General features: G+C 41.1%; 1 protein-coding gene across 9 annotated transcripts in view; it reads left to right on the forward strand.

The window, feature by feature from the left end:
* The window catches only part of SNX9 (sorting nexin 9), a 114,136-nt gene that overhangs the window by 16,123 nt on the left and 73,554 nt on the right, over positions 1–24,459 (forward strand). For 2 of the 9 annotated variants that reach the window (XM_072829056.1, XM_072829021.1), the window contains exon 1: positions 15,089–15,224. The exons of 6 other annotated variants lie outside the window; for them this stretch is intronic. In XM_072829056.1, coding sequence (XP_072685157.1) covers positions 15,222–15,224 — 3 coding nt within the window. In that variant the 5' untranslated portion in view covers positions 15,089–15,221. Of the gene's footprint in view, positions 1–5,837; positions 5,863–15,088; positions 15,225–24,459 lie in introns of those variants that run through there. One more of the 9 variants, XM_072829037.1, reaches the window with a different exon arrangement.

The raw sequence follows: 24,459 nt of genomic DNA on the forward strand, positions 1-24,459 counted from the left end.
TCCCTCTGCCTGTGTCTTTGCCTCTCTCTGTGTGTCTCTCGTGAATAAATAAATGAAATCTAGAAAATAAAGAAAAAATAATTTATATTTTAAGAGCATACTGGTCGTGATGAGCACTGAGTAATGTATAGAATTGTTGAGTCACTGTATTGTACACCTGAAACTAATAACCATATGTTGACTATACTGGAACTAGAAATAAAGAAATAGATAAATTATCCTTTTATGTACGAAGCTATCTCAGTCAAGTCAGCTGAAAATAGTTTGTAAATGAACTTTTAAAAATCTTGAGCACACTGAATTTTAGATTCTAATGGACAGAAAGCAAATACATACACCTATCAGGCCACTTACTTATTTGGAGTAGAAGATAGTTGGTTTGGTGGTCATCATCACCTTACTGATTTAACTGGTGTTCACCCAGACAATAAGTGAAATATTTCCAGACTGACAGATTTTAAACAGATATGAGCATATTTATAACCAATTACAACCAACTACATTCTTCCTCTAACAGGAATCACTGCTTGCTAAAGCAGTAAACTTTCTGAAGCTTCAGCAATTTTGAGAACAGTGGTATAAGAAAGCAACAGGAACACCAAGAATTAGGTCAGAATGTTCTCACAAGCTTAGAAGAAATGGCACCATCCTGGCTTAGGATTTTGAGATTCAATGAATCATTATTCTTTTCCTGGTTCCATGAGTGATTTTTCTTGTGGGGGGGAAGGGGGTATGAAATAAGTGAAATTTCATATTATTTGTGCTTTAAAACTCCATGTGTGTGAGTTTTAAAGATACCCTCTAAGCAGTTTGGCATGATTCAATATTTTTATTTTAATTTGATTTATAAAAATTGCAAACATAGACAAAAGAAGAATAGTATGAAGAATACCATAGAATAGTGACCCGACCACCGCCCAGTATGTACCCATTACCAGCCTCAACAGCTACCAACTCCTGGTCAGTTTTCTTTCCTCCAAACTTCCTCGTTCATTTTCCCCTTCATTTTTTTGAAGCAAATTGCAGGGGCGCCTGGGTGACCCAGTCAGTTAAGCATCTGACTCTTGATTTTAGCTCAGGTCATGATTTCAGGGTCATGGCATTGAGCCCCATGTTGGGCTCTGTGCTCAGCATGGAGTCTGTCCCTCTCGCTCTGCTGCTCCCCCTGCTCATGTTCTCTCTCTCTTTTTAAAATAAATAAAATCTTTAAAAAAAATTTTCAGTATGTATCTCCCCAAATAAGACTTTTTAAAAACAAAACAATTATTCCTATTGTACTTAAAAATTGAGAATAAATCCTTAATATCTTGAAATACTCAGTCTGATGGTAGGCTCGTAGATGTAGAGTTGTACACATTTTCCCAAATTAATAATTTGCTGTATTTATATGGTTTGATATGCATGAAGATAAGGATTGTGTCATCTAGTTTAGCTAGATGCCTAGGTGATGGTTTAAATGATTATGATTGGTATTTGTGTGAATCTGCCAGTGTTAGTTTAAAACAAATTTGGCCATTGGTAGTGTGTCTACTACTAACATATCACAGATTTTAGAATAGGTATGTGTGTTGCTTTCCTCTTACCTTTCTTAACAGAATCCTCAGCAGACAAGGCCCTTCTAAAACCCTTTTGTACAGTTTAGGTGGTGCCAGCAATGGGTGGATGCTGAGGATTAGGGGAAAATGGGATTATATAATCAGAAGAACACATAAATAGACATTTATTTACCAATCCTGTGATAGAAAGCCAAGGTCTGATTGGAGTTCTAAGCGATCCATCTTATATAATCTCAGAATGCATTGCTTATGATTTCCTTTTTTAATTTCTTCTAAAGAGCTTAAAGAATTTAAAAATCATTTCAAAGGACTGTAAATACAGAATTCTAGATTTTAAAAAATTACAATTTCCTATTTGTCTTAACTGTTGCCTCATCTCTATTTAATAGTAAACTTTTAAACAAATTTTTATCAACGTTCCTCCAAACATTCAACTAACTTTCCTAGAACAATCACTCCTTTTTCACAGACTTGTGTGAAAGATAGTAATAATTCGGTTGCTCAGCTACAGCTGTAAGTACAACTACATAAATGGGGTTCAGAACCACATTGCATGGGTTTGAGGGAGTAGCGCCCTAAATGCAAGAGTTCAACATGCTGCATGTTCTATAAGGAGTGTGTGGGTGAATCTGGTAAGGTGATCATAGGGGGTATAGGCAGCCTGATGCTCTGCTATTCATGAGTCACATTGTTGACATTTGTGGTTGCTTACTTGAGATTGCCCCCTTGGACTGTGGTTCTCATGGCCCCGGAGACTTTGAGGAGACTTGATGGGACTTGATGAAGTCAGCATTTGTTCCTCACTTTCGTATGTTGACCAGCTGCCTTGAGTAAATCAGTATCCCAGTTAGGGCTGTATCATGATTTAAACAATGATCAGAAGCACTTCTCTGACATTTTCATTGAAAATGGGTTTTAGGCATGTCTCTAAAAAGCAACAAAATGTAGTGTACTAAAGTAATGTGGTATCAGTTTTTCCTATTTTACAAACAAGAACAGTATAGCTCTTTAAATTTAGAGATCTTGGGTAGCCTGGGTAACTCAGCAGTTTAGCGCTGCCTTCGGCCCAGGGCATGATCCTGGAGACCTGGGGTTGAGTTCCACGTCGGGCTCCCTGCATGGAGCCTGCTTCTCCCTCGGCCTGTGTCTCTACCTCTCTGTCTCTCTGTTTTTCATGAATAAATAAATAAAATCTTTAAAATAAAATAAAGATCTTACAAGTATGGGGAACTTGATAGTTACAATTTCTGCACTCATCTTTCCTTCTATCCTAGAAGTAAGGGTGGATGTAATCCAGTGAAGAAAACATATTCTCATAGTGGTGATGGGACATAATCTTTCTTGGCATTGCAGGTTAGCTGGTGTTCTGTGCTCACTAGAGTCTGCAACTTAAGTAACTACGTTTACCCTAGAAGGTATAAAAGAAGTAGAGTCAAACATAGTCTCTGTCCTTGAGGCCGTCATGGTTTTGGTGTTGTAAAAAACAAACAACAGTTGGCTGCACAAGACCATATTCAATAGGAAAATGAAAGATACAGACCACCTCCCTGAAACTCGGAACACCCCGCTGCTTCTTCTGCCCGGTGGCCTCCCTGCCAGCACCTCCCTCCCTGCCCACTGTTGCTGCTGTCTTATTTGTAGTGCATTCTCTTGATCACACTGTATCTCTGTCCCATTAGCTTTGGGAAACAATGACTGTTCCTTGCTCCTTTTCATATCCTTGTGGAGTGATGAGTAGTATATACTCAGTAGGTGATGTTTTGAGTGGGAGCCAGGAGCCCCTTGGGGGTGTGGGAAGGCCAGGCTTTGCCATGAGACAGCCCAGGGTTGAGATCCTGGCTTCCCCACTTTCCTGCTTTTTGACCATAGGCTGATTAATCACTCTGGGCTAGGGTTCCTCATCTGTAATTATGCAGGCATGTTAAACTTCTGATGTGCAGGAAAGTCTCATAGAACATGAACCATCATCCTCCCCTTGTTCAAATACAAATTGCATCACTACTGGGAAACCCTGGCCTAGGCTAGATTTGTCCCTTGGGTAGACAAGGGATTACCTTACCTGACTCACCAGAGGGAGGGATGAAAACCTTAAGAAAATGGGAGGAAGGTGTCCAGTAAAGGGAGAAAAGGAGGGCATGAATGTCGTTGATCCTGATGGTGTCTTACTGGGTTGAAAGTGAGTCATGGGGGCCCAAGAGGGCTTGGTATTATGGAATGGGAGAGAGGCCTAGATTTTTAGATTATGGAGAATCTTGACTGCCAAGGAATGAATTTGAAGATGATCTTAGGTGAGGGGGTATCATTAGAAGTTCTTGATGTGCGAATGATGCCAGTTTTGCAAAGGGAGCTTCCCAGCAGTGTGTGGAGATGGCTGTGAGGGAAGCTGTGGCAGAAAGATCAGCCCAGGGGCTCCGATGCCACAGAAGCTGCAGGGCAGAAAACCAGGTTAAGTGCCACCTCTTCCACTTGCTGGTCGCTTGACCTCAAGGCCAGGTACTTAGTGTGTGAAATTGGTGTGAACTGCTGTTTCTCCTGCAAAGCTGAGTCCATTGCTACCATGGGGCTGTTTTGAAAATTAAGGCCATGTGCGAAGTGCCTCAGTCCAGTTATACTTTTCCTCATCCACTTGCTTTTCCCTCTTGGTCATTTTATCAATTGGCAGAAAGGACCACCTGGTAGAAGAGGGACCTGGCAGAAATCTGGTCAGAGGTATATTTCCAGCCTGGTGGAAGGTTCCTCATTGGTTGCTGTTTAGTCTAAATCTCTTCATTTGACCCTGTATGATCCATTCTTCTGTTTTTGGCTTAAGAACCTTTGTTAGCTCTTTGCATTATGTTTTATTTTGCTAACTTTGACAGTCTCATTTTACTACCTTACACTGCGGTACAATAAAACCAGCTCTAGTTTTGTGGTTTTATGTTAGCTGTACGAATCTAGAAGAGAAATTGTCCTAAAGAGGAACCACTGGTAAAAATAAGTCATGGTTAAGAGTACTGCTCTTCATCCAAGTAGCAGTTTAAAAGCAGACACCTGTATCCCTCATGTAACCCAGTTGTGTGTGTATTGATGTTGAAGGAGAAGCATCATTTTGAGTAGTTTAATTTTAAAGATCTGTATATTTCACTTAAGTATAGTAGTGTTCTTGAAATACTTGAAAGTTTTGGGGTTTTTTTTTTCTTTCATTTAAGACAGGGGTGATACTTTAATCAAACCCATCAGAGAAATGGGCAGCTTGGGTCTGTAACAAAGTGTTGTATTTTAAAGCATAAGTCAGTAATTGTATGTGAGAATATATACTGCTACATACGCATTAACTTCAGAGCACAGATCAGAGATTAGTATTCCTCTCCTTCTTCACCCTCCCCTTTAGCAGAATCCATACCAGCCTTCTCATAATCTTTCTCAAGGGCAGCCATGTTCTCACAGGCCTCAGAAAACTCTCTTTCCTCCATGCCCTCACCCACATACCAGGGATCAAAGGTATGCGTGGTATACATCAGGTCAAACTTGTCCAGGTGAGCCCCAGCCTCAGCATTGGCTGTGGTGTCACTCAACATACACACAACTTGCTGTACTTTGGCTACATCTCCACCAGGTACTATAGTGGGAGGCAGGTAATTAATGCCACCTTTGAAGGCAGTGAGCTAGTCCACAAACTAGATGGTATGCTGGTCTTGATGATGACAGTGACAGCATTGACATCTTTGGGAACACTACCACAGTACAACAGGCAGCAGGCCTGTATTTGCCATGGCAACAGTCCTATTTCCCCCTCTTGTTGCCTGGCTCAGAGCATGCATTGGTGATCTCTGCTACAGAAAGCTGTTCGTGGTAGGCTTTCTCTGCAGAGATGACAGAGGCATATGTGGCCAGAGGGAAGTCGATACAGGGATAGGGTACCAGGTTGGTCTGGAATTCAGAGCCCCATCAACTCTGAGGGAAGCAGTGATGGAGGACAGCATTTGACCTTTCAACCTGTTCAGGTTAGTGTAGGCTGGGCATTCAGTATTGAGATTTCTACGACATGTCATATGGCCTCGTGTTCTACCATGAAGGCACAATCAGAGTGCTCCAGGATGGTGTAGTTAGTGAAGATGGAGTCATAGGGCTCAAGTACAGCTGTGGAAACTAAGGAAGTTTGGGTAAATGGAGAACTCTAGCTTGGACTTCTTGCCATAATCGACAGAGAAACCTTCCATCAGCAGAGGTGAACCCAGAACCAGTTCTCCCTCCAAAGCTGTGGACAACCAAGAAGCCCTGGAACCCTGTGCACTGGTTGGCCAGTCTGAATTCGGCCCAAGACAAGGTCAGTGATCTCCTTGCCAGTGTGTAGTGCACTTGGGCATAGTTATTGACAGCATCTTCCTTGCCTGTGACGAGCTGCTCAGAGTGGAAGAGCTGGCAGTGGGTGCCACTGCAAACTTCATCAATGACTATCGGTTCCAGGTCTGCAGACACTGGGCACATGCTTGACAACACCCATCTCACTGAAGACTGTGTTGAAGGACTCCTCTCCTTCCCAAGTGGTCTTGTCACTTGGCATCTGGCCATTGTGCTGGATGCCGTGTTCAGGCAACAGGGCTCCCATCAGGCACTGCAGATCTGGACCCCAGCCTGGCCAGCAGGGATGGAGATGCACTTATGCATGGTTGCTGTTTTGTGGCTGCCAAGCAGATGGCAGAGAGCAAGAGGAAAGGTTTTTGCTTCTTACAGGGTGACCCTCAGGCAGTTGATGCAAGAGAACCTGCCAATGTGAAATATTTAACTTAAGTTCTTTAAATAGGCCCAAAGGGACTTGCAGGTCATCTAGTCTAACCCTGTCATTTTTCATATTTGAAAGCTGAGGCCTAGAAACTTAAGTATTCAGTGTCCTTTACTTTATACAATAATCATGGTTATGACGAGGATCCCGAGGCATTAAGAGAAGACTTTTTTTTTTTTTTTAATGAGTTGTATTTTCAGGGTAATCTTTGTGAAACCAGGAAAGTATGTAATACTTACAAAAGAAAGACCGTGAAAAATAAATTTTTAAAAAATTTCATCCATTTTGATGATTGAGCCTTTAGGACAGAGAGAGGGCAAGCAGGAGCTGCCAGGAGGACATTGTTGAACAGGGCAGAGGCCACACACAAACTCTGCTGAGAGATTAATAATTTCTACCTTGGGCCCCAGAAGGAGCAGGGGAGCTGATGTGATATATCCTACATCTTCTGTTCTGATTTTAGTAGTGCTTGATTCCTATAATCTACTTTTCAGTATATTTTATTCATAGGTTAGGTTATATATACAAGTGTGTTTTTTTTGTGTGTGTTTTGCATAGAAACATCAGGGAAGTCATGCTAAAAATAAGGTGTTGATTTTAAAAATTCTTTTGTAAATGTGCCTTTGTATTATTTGACCTCTGGTTTATTTACCCTTAGCATGACCTAGAAACTCACAGGGGCCGTTACACTTGCTGTTCTTGCCTGCCATACTTAGTCTTGGCTCCTCCTCCATCCTTGTTCCTCACAAGCTAGCTCCCTCATTCCTGAGTTCTCAAAGTGACCTTCCCCACACATCTTAAAGTAGCCCTCCACTGGCCCCTTATTCGATCTTATCACCTAATTTCTTTTGTTGTACTTAGCACCAGCTGTATCGCCCTGTGTGTTGAGTGGCTGTCTTCCCACTAACACACTCTGAGGGGAGGTAGACATGATGTTGTGCTTTTCACCACTGAATCTCCCTGGAGCAGGGCCTGGCAGTAGTGACTGCCTGTTACATTGGATGACCAAATGAATCATATCCATCATCTGGCTTCCATCTGGTGGCCAGCATCAACTTCAGCGATTCCACTGCATCCCAGGAGAATTGCCTCTGATGGCGTTAAGCAGAAAAAACTAGGATATTGGGGGGGAAATTCTTCTCCAAAACTATGGTAGAGTTTTAGAAAAGTGTAATTAAGAAGCATTTGGAATAAACATTGACATTTTGCAAGGTAATGTTTAGTTTATAAACTCAAGAATTTTATGATTGCCTGCTAAACTATCAGGTTTTGGTTCTTTAGCTGAGGCTGTAAACCAGGGCTAATGAAGTTTTTTGTCTCAAGAAAAGTGCACCTTCTGTGATTTCGTCACTGAAATAGGGCAATTGGATTTATTTGGAAATGGCAGAGAACTCATTAGCTCAAACATCTAAACGTCTGTGCTATGTGATGAATGAATTAATAATTCATCCATCTAACCTATATTTGAGTGACTGCTGTCAGGTGCTATGCTTAACAAAACAAAAGGAACTTACAGTGTAGTAGAGAAGGCAGGAAAGTTAACAAGCACAAATAGTGGGATGGAAATACAGTGAAAGGGGAGGTATGGTGTGGGCCCAGGGACAGTCTGCAGAGGAGGGGTGCATAGCAGATCTTAGAGGCCTTAGGGGGCTCCCCCTAAGTGGAATCAAAGCTGGGACCTGAGAGATGAAAGGGACTTAGGTAAAGAGGGAAGGTCTATACAGATTTGGGGTTCATCAGTATATGGATGGCAGATGAAGCTGTCACGGTGGGTATAGGGTACAAGGTAGGGAGAGCACAAGGCCCCTGGGGGAGCATGAACATTTACAGGGAGCCTGTCTCCAAAGGGAGCCCAACAGAGGACAGACCACAGAAAGGGAGGAAGTAGCGGGCACATGCCTGAAGCCAGAGGAAGGAAGATGTTTCAGGAAGGAAGAGTAGACAACAGAGTCAAGTGTGGCCTAGAGGCCAGGAGAGAGGGGAGGGTGCCACAGGTTAGCTGTGTGAAGGTTGCTGGTGTCCTGGGCTGGAGCGGTGCCAGGGGTGCCAGCTGGCAAAGTTCAACTCCTGAGAGTTGGAGGGGGAGGAGCAGGTGAAGCAGACACTGTGAATGCGACTGCTTTTCTTAAAATTTTGATTTCTTAGATTAAGAGAAACCTTGGTCAAAGGAATCCTTGAAGTTGAGTGAGGATTTTTTTCCTTTTTCAAGATGTGATAGACATGAGTGTTTAGATGCTGATGGAGGGAGACAGGAGAGGTTGAAAAGTCCCAGAGTGGCTAGGAAGTGGAATTTGGGGAGTGTTGCCCCACTGTGGCTGGGGGGATCAGCTATAGATGATCACTGTAGCTCTGCAAGGGAGTTTCTTTCTTTTTTTTAAGATTTGATTTTATTTATTTGAGCAGGGGGAGGGGCAGGGAGAGAGAGAGAAAGAGAACCCTAAGCAGGCTCCCCACTGAGTATAGAACCCAACAAAGGGATCCCAGAACTTGAGCTGAAATCAAGACTTCAAGTTGACCCTCAATGGATTGTGCCCCTAAGCAACCCCCAGGGGTGTTTCCTCCTGGCATCTCCTAAATTCTTCCTTTCTTTCTTTGTCTTTTGTCTTTTGAAGTTGGAGCCCAGGCCAGGTACTTACAAGTAACCCCCAAGGATGCCCTAAAGCAAACATTGATGGTGAAGCTTATCACATCTGCTTTACAGTGTTTGGTGGCTGTACTGAAAGTATTTTAGTTTGCTTTACGGCTCCTGGCGACCTCTTTGAGAGCACATCTTTGTTTCTCTGACTTTTCAAGCCACAGTGTGCTGCTGGCCAGCTCCGCTGTGAATGTGTTTTAGCACCAGCTGTCAGCTACAGAAGGCTTATCCGTAGAAGGAAGAAAAGTGCAGTTAGAGTGCCATTCATTCCCCCCTCCCCCATAATTGTACCTTTTTATTTCTATAGTCTTCAAAATTGTGGAAAATGTACGTAAAACTTAGCATTTTAACCATTTTTAAGTGTATGATTCAAGTGGCCTCAGTACATTCACCATGGTTGATGTAACCATCACCAATTTCCAGAGCTTTTCCACCATCCCTAGTGGAAACTCTGCATTGTGATTAAACAGTAATCCAGCATCTCCCCTCCCAGCCCCTGGGAGCCCCTGTTCTGTTTTCTGTCTCTATGAATTTGCCTATTAGAGATGCCTCATTGAGGTAGAGTCCTGCAGTATTCGCCCTTTGGTATCCGGCTTCCCTCACTTGGCATGAGGTTCCAATGAACACCTGGTGAATTCACCTGGTGAATCTGTGTCTTAGCGTGTCAGACTGTCATTCCTTTCTATGTCTGTATAATACTCCATGGTAGTTTATTCATCTGTTAACAGACACTTGAGTAGCGTCTACCTTTTGGCTCTTATGAATATTTGCTGTATCAGTGTTTAATTTTTAATGTTTATCAGTTACAATGATTTAATGATTTAATGTTTAATGTTAACCTTGTCACAGATGATGGAACTAATTGACATTCTGGGTCAGTTTTCATTGATTTCCTCTCTTCGTTGCAGTCTGGTTTCCCGCCTGATAATTTTTGATCGGTTGCCAGATTTGGTGACTTTTACCTTTGTGAGTGCTAGATAATTGTATATTTTTCAAAACTTTCTTGAGCTGTTTTCTGGAATGCGATTAAGTTATTGGAAACAGTTTGACCTTTCTGATGCTTGTTCTAAGTCCTGCAGGATGAGATGAGATCAGCCTGTTGGGCTGTGCTCTCCCTGCCACTAAGGGGATACCTGTCTGAACAATTATCCAATGTCCTTTATCACCAGCTTTTTCCACTAGGGCTGGGGTGAACCCTAGCTATTTCCTGCCCTCTGTGAACTCTGGAGATGGTTCTGCCTGCTGCATATGTGGTTCTTCCTGCATGGCTGGGCGGTTTCCTTGCATGCACATGCTGACCCGTCCTCAGTTGGAGACGCAGAGGAAGGGCCCCTCTGCAGATCTCCAGAACACAGCCCCCGCGCAGCTGTTTCCTGCCCCCTCTTTGCCATCCGCCCTCCCCCAGTCCTGTCTCTGGGTCCTCCGTGCAGAGAGATGACAGGCTTCGCTTGGGCTTCCTTCCCGCCCGCCCTGTGGCCACAGTCCCTGTGGCCTCTCCGGGAGCACTGTCCCGGGTCGCCTGTTGGCCATGGCCTGAAAACTGTTGTTTCACATATTTTGTTCGGTGTCTGAGTTGTGGAAGGTGGGAGGGTAGACCCAGGACCCCACTCTTCCAGCTTCTGTGAAGCTGAAATTTGCCCCCTATATTAGGACATCTTTGTCACCTTTTGAAGTTAGCTTTTGTCAAATTGGCCTTTTTCCTGGGACCAATTATCTTCAGCAAAAAGGGGCCCTGATGGCCTCCTTCCCTCCTCACTGCTCACCTTCCCTGTCTAGTGTTGCTGTTTGGGGATGACTCCGACCCTGCTTCCATGCACATCCAGTGACCCAGATGCACGGGGCCCCTGAATGTGATGGCACCAGACGTGTATGTGACACGGTCTCCCAGCCAGCGGGCCGTCTGTCCCCCCAGCCTGCATCCCAATAGGAGCTCGGCCCTCAGCACCCTGGCCCTCCGCTGGCAGCTTTATTCTCCGGCTCTTCAGCCCATTGTCTCCTTTCCTCCTGACACTCTCCTTACAGACTACTTATTATCGTGGTCTCACTGTGTCATCAAGAGACAGTCTCTCACCATCGAGGCATTTAGACTACTGACATTTAAAGTGATTATTGATTCGATTTGGCTCAGGTGTAACCTCCTGCTCTTTCTTCATTTGCTGCACCTGTCTTTGGTTTAAGTTTTTTCTTTTTCTTTTATTTAGATTTTTGATAGTATTCCTTTTCACTTTTATCACTGGCATATTAGCTATTTATTCATATATGTTTCTTTTTCTCATTTTTTTTCTTTCTTCCCGATTGCTTTCAGGATCACAGTATGCACCTGTGCCTTAACACACTCTGACTCTGCCCCCTGGGGGGGGGGGGGGTCCCGTCCAGATCTCCCTCCTGTTCTTTGTCTGTCTGTCTGTCTGGTATGTCTGCTTTCTTGGTATTATAAACCCCACAATACACTGCTGCCGTTCTTGGTTTAAAAGCCAGTCAGCTTCAGGAGTGTCTGGGTGGCTCAGTCAGTTAAGCATCCAGCTCTTGGTTTCATGGGTCATGGGGTCATGGGATTGAGCTGCTTGAGGCTCTGCACTCAGCAGGAGTCTGAGGATTCCCCCCCCCCGCCCCCCCCCCTCCCCGACTCGCTGCCTCTCTTTCTCAAATGAATAAATAAATCTTAAAACAAAAAAAAAGTCAGCACACCTGGGTGGCTCAGCAGTTGAGCATCTGCCTTCGGCTCAGGGCGTGATCCCAGGATCTGGGATCAAGTCTCACATCAGGCTCTCTGCAAGGAGCCTGCTTCTCCCTCTGCCTATGTCTCTGCCTCTCTCTCTCTGTGTCTCTCATGAATAAATAAACAAAATATTTAAAAATAATAATAATAAAATAAAAGTCATCTTTTAAAAATCATTTTCTTTTAGGGAAAATAAACAATGAGAATTTTTTATATGACATTTGTTTATGGTCTGTGTGTGTGTATTCAGGTTTCCGTTCTGTGTCATTCTCCTTTGATGAAAGAGCTTCCCTTAATATTTTTCGTAGTGTCAGTTTGTTGGTTGCTCTTGGCTTTTGTTTGGCTGAAAATGTCTTTATTTTACCAATAATCTCTGAAGGATATTTTGCTGTGTACAGAATCCTAGGTTGATGGTCTTTGTTACTTTTTAGCACTTGGATGTTGACTCCTGTTGTTTCTGGTCTTCAGTTGCTGTTTCTTTGTATGTCATGTATCTCTTTTTTTCCCCCTGTGGTTTGCTTTCAGGACTTTTCTCTTATGGCTGGTGTTCAGCGACTTGATTATGACGTCTCTTTGTGTATTTGTTTTGTGTGTGTGTGGTTTTTTAGTGTGTGTATGTGGGGTGTTATTCTAAGGGTTCTTGAATTGGTGGGTTTCATCAGGTTGGAAAATTCTTGCCATGACTACTTCAGAAATTTCTGTACTACCTCCCTGCCCCTCTGGGATTCCAACACACCTGTGTTAGACAAAGGCCCTGCCCCTGTGTCAGCCTCTTTTCTTTCTGTTGCTGTTTCTTTAGGTTCACTGATCCTTTCTCCTGAAGTGTCTGATTTTCCATTGAGCCCATCTGGTAAACTTTTTAATTTCAGAAATTGCATTTTACAGCTCTGGTCATTCCATTGGAATCTTTTTTTTATATAACATCCATTTTTCTCATCATCATCATATGTTCCTTTAAGTCCTTGAACATATTTATAGTAGCTGTTCTAAAGTGTCTGCCAATTTTATTATGTCTGTCATTTCCTGGTGGTTTGTAGTGATGGATGTTTTTGTCCTGGGTCACATTTTTCTCTTTCTTGGCTTGTCTATTAATTTTTTTTTTATTAATTTTTTTATTGGATAGTGGACATTGTGTTGGCATGTTGCTGAGTGTCTGGATTTTGTGTTCTCCCTTTAAAGGTTGTTAAGGTGTCTTTGGTGGGCACTTAAATTACTTGTGAATCAGTCCAGTTTTTTCAAGACTTATTCTAAGTTTTGAGGGGGCAAGAGGAGTGTCCACAGTAATCTTATCCTAGGGTGCTTTTAGCCCAACCCCAGCCCTGTTGGGGTTGCTACCATGAATGCTTTGGATGTATTCAGTGAAGCTTCTCCACTCTGGCTTGTCACAACTCCAGCCCTGCCTGACCTCAGCATTTTCTGAGCTCCCCTGTAATTGTTGTCTGCTTTGTCTTAAAGAGTTTTACCCTATTGTGTGCATCTTAGTATCCATCAGCAGGCTCAAGGAGACCTTGGTGCAGATTTCTGGAGCTTTTTCTTTGGGTAGCTGCTTTCTGAGAGTCTGTCCTCTGTTGCTGAGCCTCCTGGAGTTCTAGGCTCACTGTCTCTTCACCTTAGCAGGACCTGTGCTTTCTGCGTGGGGCTCTCTGCTTGGATTCTTCTCTTAGTGGTTGGTTCTGAAGGTGCCTCCAGGCAGAAGGTTGGGGCCATCCTGGGGTTCACTTCATCTGCTTCCCTTCTCTTGGAGTTCACTGTCCTGTTCTGCCCTTTTGCTCAAGATCTGGAAACGGTTGTTTCACGTGTTTTGTCCAGTATTTTTTTTTTTATTTTTTATTTTTGCTGTATGTGGTAAGAGGGAAAATCTAGTACCAGTTCCTCCACTGTGGCCTTCTACTATGATTCTGATCTTGTTATTTTAACTACTGAAATTTGGTGTGTGACTTAATGTACTAGTCTTTATCTTCTCTGTTTTATTTGGTCTGTACTATAGCCTCTTTAATTCCACTTTTAATAGTTTAATCCTTCCAAGGCCCTCAGTGGATTCAGGTTATACCAAGACAATGATACTGGAGTTCTAGGGCACACATTCATTTTTGTCATCCTGCACATACTTGGTGTTTCACAGTTTATCTGCAAGGTCGCCAGATAACAGTGGACTGCATGATGGCTCAGATCCTCTTTCCTATACCTTTCCCCAGTGCACAAATGAGCTCTGGGAATCTTTGTATTTAAGAAATACAGATTTAGGGGAAATTTCAGTTCACGTGAGGAACTTAAGGCACTGAATGTAATACAATATTTTGACAGATTCCTTTGTGATGACTATTTCTCTTAACTTTCATGAGATCATGTATTTTCCCCCCCCAAGTGGGAGTGTTGGAGTTCTCAGTACAAAGTAATCAGTGTAGTAAAGACTAAGTAGTACTTGCCCACCATGATTATTAGCACTAACTGAAAGGGGCTAATGGCTGAAACAAGAATTTATCTTACAGGACAGTTTAATCTGAACAAAGTTTTCACTGTCATGGGGAAAATAAATATTTCAAGGTACTTTGTGCCATTTTAGAAACTATGCTGAGTTTGTATTAAAGAGCTAGATGAAATGTTGAAAGATTTTAACACGGTCCTTTTTTGTTTGTGGCTTTGAAGTGCTAAAAATAAGGTATTGTCATTCTGTATTTCTGAAGTCATAGTATGTTTCAGGTGCCCTTTTTTCAGTGGTTGCAATATGTTTGGGATGAGTTTATTTGTACTTTCTCCCAAAATATCCCCTTGAGATTTTGGGTGAAACTGCAGTATATAGACTGACATCTTTATGGTTATCCCTTTGTTCTCAGGAATGTGATATGATTTATTGATGTGCCTTTCTTCACTAAGGTTCATCATGCCCATGGTTATCTCTTGGGCTTTGTGGTTTGGTTTTGTTGCTATTGGGAATGTCCTCCCAATTGTATTTTTTTTTATCAAGTTATTATTTACAGATCAACTTTTGATTTTTGCCAGTTTATCTTAGACTTGGTTTTCTTATTGAATTTTCATTATCCTATTATTTTTACAAAAGATTGGGGTTGAGGGACTCCCTGCAGATTATCCTCCACTCTGCTGTCATTTCCCACCTGCACACAATACTACATATACACAGGGGTGGGGGGCAGGGGATCGTAGACTCTGCTGGGAGGTGGGGCTGGTTCTCAGGAGACCTGGTGAAATAACAGATTACAGAAACACCTTCTGAGGGAATAAGTAACCCAGTACTCAGTTTTTTGTCTTGAACCCCAAGGCTAGTTCAGACCTCTTGGTAGGCTGGAAAGAGGACAGTTATGCTACAACTTTTAGCCCAACACGGAATGTATATATAATGTTCAAGTGACCCAGAGGTCGTGATAACTGACATTTACTGGGCCCTTTGTGCCAGTCACTGTTCTAAGCATTTCGCATTAATGACTTCATTTATCACTTGTGTCACAAGGCACATGCTGTTATCCTTATCTTATTCTGGAGGAATTTGAGACAGTCTTGAAGGAATTTGGCCAAGTTTAGAAAGCTGTTGAAATGGTAAAGTAGAGAGTTGACCCTGCGTGGTCTGGCTCCAAAGTCAGCTCATCGTCACCATGTTGACAACGATTACATTTCCTTTCCCTTGTGTGTGTGTGTGTGTGTGTGTGTGTGTGTGTGTGTGTGTTGGGGAGGTGGGGGTGAAAACCATTATCAACACCCAGTGCTGGGTTGGCAGGGGGGCAGGGGTGGTGGTGGCAGGCAGACCTTGTTAATAGAGTATGTAAGTTTTCAACCGTTGTCTTTAGAATTTGGGGTACTGTTTGCTTTTCAACTTTCTGCCCCCTTTTAGTTACATGTGTCCTTTTATAATCAGGAAAAAACAATAAAAGTATTTTAATTTAGGGTGGGGGTAAAGTTACCTTCCTAACCACAGCTAAGTTGTCTTGGGCTTTGCCTTAGAAGTTGCAAAGTGGGTTAGTAACCTTGCAGCTGTGTTAGAGAACAAGGTAGATGTGCAGATAGCATCAATCCTAAGATTAAATAAAACATGAAGCGTAGAAGAGCATAGGTACCGTGGTGTTTCTAATTGGTTCTGTGTGTGCAAACATGTGTGGCAAATGCATGATGTTTGAAGGCTACTTTCAACTCTGTTAGAGTTTTGTGCCCTTTGCAAGGGGGCGGGGGGGGGAGAGAACATTTTTAAACTTTTCCTTCTCTAAACATAATTGTGTTGCTTTTGTTGTTGTAAAATGTATTACATATATATTTTTGTGCAATGAAAGTGACAGTACTCAGAATGAGAGCTCCAGAAAGATGTAGCCTTTAGTACAGATTCTGTTGGCCTCCCAGTCCTCTTGCACTTTGGAGCATTTTGTGTTTTGTTACAACCAAGGAAGCATTCCCCAATAGATTGTGGTATTTTCAACAGGTTCTGAGCTTCCTGGGTGGAGGTACAAAACCATGATTTCAATTTTTAATTTTGTTGACCAGGGGTACATTTATATTAGTTAAAACAACAACACTAAAATGGTGCAAAGGGGATGATTCTGGAAATTCTTCTCTTATCTGTCCCCTCCCCCAGCCAGCTGGCTTCTCTCCTTGGGGCTATGTTACTGGTTTTTTTTACTGTCCTTACAGAGATATTCTATGTACATACAAGCAGAGGCATTTCCCCCCTTTTCTGCACAAAAGGTATACTTTGCTTTATTTTCTTAACGCATTCATTAGAGATAATTGCACTTCTGAAAAATGAGCAAACCCTCATTCTTTTTTGCTGGAGCATGGTGCTCTGCTTCCTGCGGACACTCTATTTTGTACCAGTCCCTACAAAACAGTGCTGCAGTGAATACCCTTTGATGCGCGTCACTTTGCAAACATGTGAGTATTTCTAGGGGATGAATTCCTAGAAGTGGAATTTCTGAGTAAGAGAGGATGTGTGTGTAATTCTGACAGACATTACCAGAATTGCCTCTCACTTCATCTGCACTATAGGAATAACCTATTTCCCTGAACCTACGTCTTCATCAACATGATGTTATGAGTTTCATTTTTGTTTCCTTGCTATGCTGATAGGTGAAAAAATATTTGTTTAGTTTTAGAAGTTATGTTTTACAATTTTTAGAACCATCTTTTTTTTTCCCCCTTTAACTGATTTGTAGTTAACTCTGTAGAGTAGGGGAACTAACCTTTAGTCTGTGATATGAATTGCAAGTGTTTTTTTTACTCATTTGTCATTTATTTTTATCTTATTTATATTGGCTTTTGCCAGGCAAAGCAGGTATGTTTTATTTGGGTGAAGAGAAATTTCACTCTCCCTCCCTTTTAAGAATATTAAGATTCTGTTTCACATTTGAAGTCCTCTTCTACTGCAGGATTATTTTTTTTAATTTTCCTAAGATTTCCTTTGGTACCTTTTATAGTTTCCCAAAAAGCCTTTTCTCTTATGGGGAATGTCAAACATTTCCAAAACAATAGTATAACGAAGCCTAAATGCCCATTACCCAGCTTCAACAACCGTTGACTCATTTGGTCCAGACCCCATCCCATTCCTCTGCTCTTGCATTATTTCTGAAGAAATGCAATTCTTCATCAGTAAATATTTTTGTGTATGTTTCTAAATATGGGTAGTCCTTTAAAAATATAACCACAGGGGTGCCTGGGTGGCATAGTCAGTTGAGCCTCAGACTCTTGGTTTCAGGTGGGGTGGTGATCTCAGGGTCGTGAGATTGAGTCCTGCATCTGGCTCCTGCTGAGAGAGGAGTCTGCTCAGGTTTCTTTCCTTCTGTCCACTGCCCCCCTCCCCAACCCTGTGCCTGTGTGCTTGCGCTAGCTCTCTCTCTCTCTCATCAGTAAACCTTAAAGAGATGATTTATTAAAAATAAATAAATAAAATTATAACCTCAATACCATTTTGATACCTAAAAATTGAATACTTTTAAGTATCACATAACTCTTAAATATTCAGATTTTCAGTTTTCATATTATAACCTTTTTTGCATTCTGTTGGACTCAGAATCTAAATAAAGTCGACGTATATTGCAGTTGGGATCAATTTCCTAAATCTCCTAGTTTATGGGTTCTCCTATTCTACTCCCTCCCCCAACAGGCTTGTTTCTGTCTTTGAGATTTGTTAGAGAAAATGGATTCTATAATTTACTAGATCTGGGCTTTTCTTTTCTTTTCTTTTCTTTTCTTTTCTTTTTTTTTCTTTCTTTTCTTTCTTTCTTTCTTTTTCTTTCTTTCTTTTCCTTCTTTTCCTTTTCCTTCTTTTCCTTTTTCTTCTTTTTCTTCCTTTTCTCTTTTCTTTTCTTTTCTTTTCTTTTCTTTTCTTTTCTTTTCTTTTCTTTCTTTTCTTCTCATGAGATAGACATAGAGAGTGGAAGAGACTTAGGCAGAGGGAGAAGCAGGCTCCTCACAGGGAGCCTGATGCAGGACTCGATCCCAAGACCCCAGGATCATGACCTGAGCTGAAGGCAGACTCAACTGCTGAGCCACCCAGGTGTCCCACATCTGGGTTTTCTTATCACATACTCATTGCATAATTTAATATATTCCTTTATCTTTCCTATAAATTGGTATGAGGATCTAAAGTGGCCATAAGATGCAATCTCTTTTATCTTTTCAAGTATTTTTCGTAATTGGCATTGCATTCCGTCAGAAGGCAAATGGTTTCTGGCTTTTGGAGGTACTATGCTTAGATGCATTAAATTATTAGGGATTGAAAATGATGTTCTAGTTCTATTATTCCTTTTTCATCTATTTCATTTATAAACTGTCTTCAAGGTTCATCCACATTTATGCATGTTGCAGATTTTCTTTTTTTTAAAGCTGAATAATACTCTATCATATATGTATGTATATACCACATTTTCCTTACCCATTCATCTGTCAAAGGACATTTAGGTTGTTTCCATACCTTGTCTATTATGAATAATGCTACAGTAAGTATGGGACTGCCAGTATCTCTTGAGATCCAGATTTCAGTTCTTTTGGATTAATACTCAGAATTATTGGGTCATATGGTAGTTCTATTTTTTAAATATTTTAAGAAAACCCATATTGATCTCCATAGTGATTGCACCATTTTGTATTACCTAGAATATTTTTATAAACAGACACTTATCTATTACTTGATTAGTTAGTGCTACAATTTGTAAAGGAGGGGCAGGATAAATGCCTGCTTTGTTTTACCTATATTTACTGGTTTTCAAAATGCATTGGTTCCCTAGTATCCTATAATAGTGACCAATTATTTTTATCATTTTTAACTCACAGATTTAAATAAATTTGATGTTTCAGGCTACTGTAATCCTTGTCCTTATTGACGCTTATATTGTCCCTTCTTTGGACAGCAAGGTCCTCTGCAAGTTGGAGCCTGTGTCTTTTTGATAGGGTCATAGCAGGTTTTGTTAGTGTCTTAATATCTGAAGGAAAAGATTCCCTGGCCCATCTTTGTATACTGTGTGTGGGTTTTGTTCTTGTGTGTTTGTTGTTTTTTTTTCTTTGAAACCTGAAATCAGCCTTTTTTTAGTAAATCTGATGCCATTTGATGAAAAATGCGATTTGACGATTGTAATCTGGGTACTAGCTCTGTGATCCCTCCCTCCCTTACCCCTTCCTTTCCTTCCTTCCTTCTTCCTTCCCTCCCTCTCTACCTTCCTGCTTTCCTTCTTTTCATGTAAATCTTTGTTCCAATCTGGAATTTATATTGGTGTAAGGCATGAGGTGGTGATTCACTTTGTTTTTTTTTCCCCTAGAGATCTGCTCGTTTATTGTAAAACAATATAATGCCGGTCATACTACTTTGTTGCATCCTGCTACCGTATGTGTCTTTGGGACTCGTTGTGAACTTTCTACTTATTCTAGTCTCTGCTTGTCTTTCTGTGAAAAAAACTTTTTTTTTTTTCTGCTATTCTTGTGTATTTATATGGCCAAAACAAATTTTAGGATCAGTTTGTTCTGTTTCAGGAAAAAAAAAAAAAAACTGTTCAGATTTTTATTAAAACCGGTAAACAGGGATCCCTGGGTGGCGCAGCGGTTTGGCGCCTGCCTTTGGCCCAGGGCACGATCCTGGAGACCCGGGATTGAATCCCACGTCAGGCTCCCGGTGCATGGAGTCTGCTTCTCCCTCTGCCTGTGTGTCTGCCCCCCCCCCCTCTGTGTGTGACTATCATAAATAAATAAAAATTAAAAAAAAAAAAAAAACGGTAAACAGAGATGCTATCTTAATGATCCTGGGGCTTCCCATCTAAAAACATGGGAAGGTTCTTTGTATAAATTAAGTTTCTGTTGCATAAGAAAGTACCCCCAAACTCAGTAACTTAAAACAACAAAGAATTTTTCTTTAGTTCCGTGGGTAGGCTGTGGGTGGTTCCTGTGATCTGGAAAGCCCAGCTGAGGCTGGATAAGCTTTGAGTGGCCTGCCCACAATGCTGGACTCTCACAGTGTACAGCTTGGCTGGCTGGGGTGCAATGGCCTCGTCTGCAGAGGCCAACCCTGGCTGGCTCAGTGGGCACAGAGGCGAGCCTGGTAACAAGACAGAGCAAGGCTCGATGTGCAAGTGCCTTTCATGCCTTTCCTTCTGTCACATTTGATGTTACTGTGTTGGCCAAGACGAGTGCATGAACAAGACCAGAACCAAGAGGTAGTAGGAAAGTAGCCTTCACTTCTTATTGGGAAGAGTGGCAAAGTCACATTGCAAAGGTGATATCCATATAGAGAGAGGAGGATTTCTTGTGGCCACTTTGGCAAATAATCTGCCACACTCTGTAGCTTTTCCAATTTTCAGTGTCTTTCAGGAACACTGTAAAGCTTTTTCCAAATAGGTTTCTATTTTTTGCTATTACTGTAAATGGTCTTTCTCTCCTCTTATTTTAATGGAGAATTCTAGGGCAGGCGGGACATGTACACAGTTAACGTGGAAATGATGTGAAAAGAAATCCACTCCTACTCTCCCATCTCTATAGGTAACCAATTTTAAAATAATTGATTTTTCTAGTGCTTTTTGGTGGAAATACTGGCAAATATAAATATCCTGCGTAGGAAAGAAGTAGCTATTCTATATCCCTTCTGAAGCTTGGTCTACACTCTTGTGACAGACCATGGTTCATTCAGCCAGTTCCTTATGACCAGACACCAGGGTTGTGTACAGTCCTTTGACATGGCAGATTGTGCTGTTGTAAATACCCTGGTACAAAGAGGTGCATCTTGAGAGTGGAGTCCCAAAATGAGATTCTGAGTCAGAGTCCATTTATCTTTAAAACTATATTGAGATAGCATTTTTCTCTTTCCCAATTGGCAGAAAATTCAAAAGCTGGGTAATTTATTGTGTCTGTGAAGATACAGAGAACCATTACTCTCATATATATGTATTTTGCTGGTGGTAGTTTAAATGATACAGCTCCTAATGGAAATCTGGCAACCTCTCCCAAATTAATTTTTCTTTCTTTATGTAAAATCAGGCTTTTTTTTTTCATATATTTAAGTACCATTTATATTTTCCTATGAACTATTTGTTCCTCTGCCCATTTTTCTGGGTTGCTGATCTTTTTTCTTAAGTTCTAGAAGCTCTCTATATTAGAAAGAGTAATTATTTGTGAAAAGAATTACAAAGATTCTTTCCTTTATAAGTCGTGCAATGTATATTGATTTTTTTAAAATAACTTTGTTCCCAGCCATGTTATAGGGATTAGCAAATTGTGGCCCATGAGCAAGATCCAGCCTGCCATGTGTTTTTTGTAAATAAAGTTTTATTGGAATGCAGCCACAGTCATTTGCATACCGTGTATGGTAGCTTTAAAGTACAGCAGAGACCGATTGTAAGACTTGCAAAACTTAAAGTGTTTAGTATCCTGCCCTTTACAGAAAGAAAAACTGGCCCCAATTTAAAGCAACTACATCAAAGTGTTCAGTATAATGCAGTCATTTTGATATAGCCTTAAAAATAAAAAATCCAGTTAACTTTTCGTATGTATGTGCCATTATGAAGCAGTGGGCAGAACAGGCTGTCACATGTGGGTGTCAGAAGTGTGTGTTTTGGCATATTACTTGGTCATAGTGATGTTATATATGATATGACCAGTTTGATGCCACCTAAACAAATAACTATTAAAACACCTTTGTCTGATTGTTCTTATATACAATACATAAATAAGCTTTGATCCGGGTGAGTTTGGGTAGAAAGTCTCTTAAAATCATCCCAATCTCTAGCAGCATGGTTTGGTTTGGTTCTGAGGATTTCCTTGGTCCTCAGTGCTTTCCACAACTATTCTCCATGCGTGGAATACAGGGAGGGGGAATGTGGAAATGGATGGTACAATGTGATTTATTTATGATGGCTGTTCAGAACTTCTTTTCTGTTCCTCTTGTGATTGTATAATTGCCCTCTGTTACACTCAGATTTAAGATTATCCTAAATATATCTTGGAAATTTTCAAATTGCTCATATAATTGATTACTAGTTACAGAATTCCTCTTAAGTGCATCATATTTCAGGAAAATGGATACAAACCCATTTTAGGAAAAAACACTTGAACATATCAATTTCACCGATTTTATTTCTGAAATTTTTGCATAAGAAAAGTTTTCAGTGGTTCTTGATGGCTGCTACTAGTTCTTTGTAGAAATTTCTTGTTTTGGGAAAAGATCTTTTACTAGAACAACTATTAAAATTAAAACCTTAACAGAACTTTATCATCTTGACTATATTCTTGAATAGATATTAAGCACATTACTTGTGAACATTTAAGGAAACCAATTCTTTTTTTTTTCATTTTTAAAGATTTGAGAGAGAACATGTGTGTGTGCTTGCTTAAGCTGAAGGGGAGGGTCAGTGGGAGAGAACCTTCTAGCAAACTCCCTACTGAGCCTGACGTGGGGCTCCATTCCATGACTCTTAGATCATAACCTGAGCCGAAATCAAGAGTCTGATGTTCAACTGACTCTGTCACCTGGGTGCCCCAGACTACTTCTTTTGTAGGGGAGCAGGAGTTCATGTCCCTTAAAGGGTCCTTCTAGCTGGACTACAAATCAAAGCGACGTGAGACAGATTAACTGGAAAAAGTCAAATTTAATAGCATATGTCTGGGTAATCCACACAGACGTGAAAATTCCAATGACAGGCAAAATGAAGTGTATGTGTCATTCTGAACTAAGGAGAAGGGGATGGCGGTCTGGGACTCCAGAGGAAAGGAATGCACTTTCCAAGGCAGTGAGAAGAGTGATATCACGTAATTAGATGGTTGCCCTGCCATACAGATGGGTTATCTCAGCGAGTAAGCCTTATTTGGTGAAAGACCCCCAACGTGGATTCTTCTGTGTAGTTAATGGAGGGGCAGAAGTTTCTCTTGAGCCCTCAGCCTGGGAGTTTCACATGTTAAAAGTTGAGCTGAGGGGCGCCTGGGTGGCTCAGATCAGACTCTTGATCTCAGCTCAGGTCTTGATCTCAGGGTCCTGAGTTCAAGCTGTGTGTTGAGCTGGTAGGTTGCTTTATCTCAGTGAACCAGTGTCTTAGTCCTGATAACAGCAGGTCAGTTTGGACAAACTCATTTCAGGTAGTGGTGATACAGGGGGATTCTTAAAGTTAGACCTATGATAGCCAGGCTGCTGGGAACTCTGTAAGCAAGGTGCCAGGCTGACATTTCTAAGGGAGTTTTATTGGCTCCATAAAGTTGTTAGTTCCCTAAAGCTGTCTCGTCACATCTGAGGCTATGCATGTCTCTCTCAAATATGGCATTCCAGTCATGTGGTGATACAACCAATGTTTCCAGTGGCATCCTGTCATTAGGAGAACAGATTCATACTGAACTTATGCCAAAAAAAAGATTGCCATGCACATATAGGAAGACTCACTAAGAGTTTCTGAATTCTGGAGGGCTCCAATAGGGTTTAGAAAAGAAATGTTTCAATTTGTCCCAAAAAAAGTGTATTTTATCAAATTGCAGTAAGTCAACCTTAGAGCAAAAATTTTTTTTTAAATCTGGGAAACATTTTTAAAAAGTCAGCAATGTTAAACAAAAAGTCATAAAATGTAATTATCTTCCTCAACTTACTCAGTTCTGCATTACTAATTCTTGAATCCAGTTCTTCTACTAGTTTTAGAGTTTTTATCTAGTTCAGTTTTATAACCTGAAGGCTTCCAGATGCCGCTACTCAGTTTTTTTTTTTTTCATGAGTCTCATTGAAGATGCAGCACATTTGTGGAAACTTCTCTGAAGGCATCTGAGTAAAAGTATAACTGTCTGTAAATGATGATAAACTTTAAAATGGCCATGATTGAAGTCTGACTAGAGTTCATGACAGTGCAATTGACAAAGGAAATTTAGTTATTTTTGTGACATACACTTTAGGATAATAAAGGATACTTTAGGATAATAAAACATACCAGGACATCAGATTTCTAGGGGTCTCATATAATTTTTAGAACACTTAATTTTAATAACATATCTATATAAGTATAATGGGAATATCATTTATTTGACAATGCTTCACATGTAATTTAACATACCAAATAAGCCTAATTACCTTACTTTCTCAAAAAGAAATCTTTGAAATGTTCTGCAGGCCCTTGGGAACACCTCAGATTGTGGTCAAAAGATTTTACTTTAGAAATTGATTTTTGAAGAAAAAAAAAAAAGAAAGAAATTGATTTTGGGGGCTGCTTGCGTTAAGCATCTGCCTTCCGCTCAGGTCATGATCCCAGAGTCCTGGGATCGAGTCCCATGTTAGGCTCCCTGTTCAGTGGAGATCCTGCTTTTCCCTCTCCCTTGGCTGCTCCCCCTGCTTGTATGTGTG

The sequence above is a fragment of the Canis lupus genome, chromosome 1 (genome assembly GCF_048164855.1).
Source record: "Canis lupus baileyi chromosome 1, mCanLup2.hap1, whole genome shotgun sequence".
NCBI classification, from domain to species: domain Eukaryota; kingdom Metazoa; phylum Chordata; class Mammalia; order Carnivora; family Canidae; genus Canis; species Canis lupus.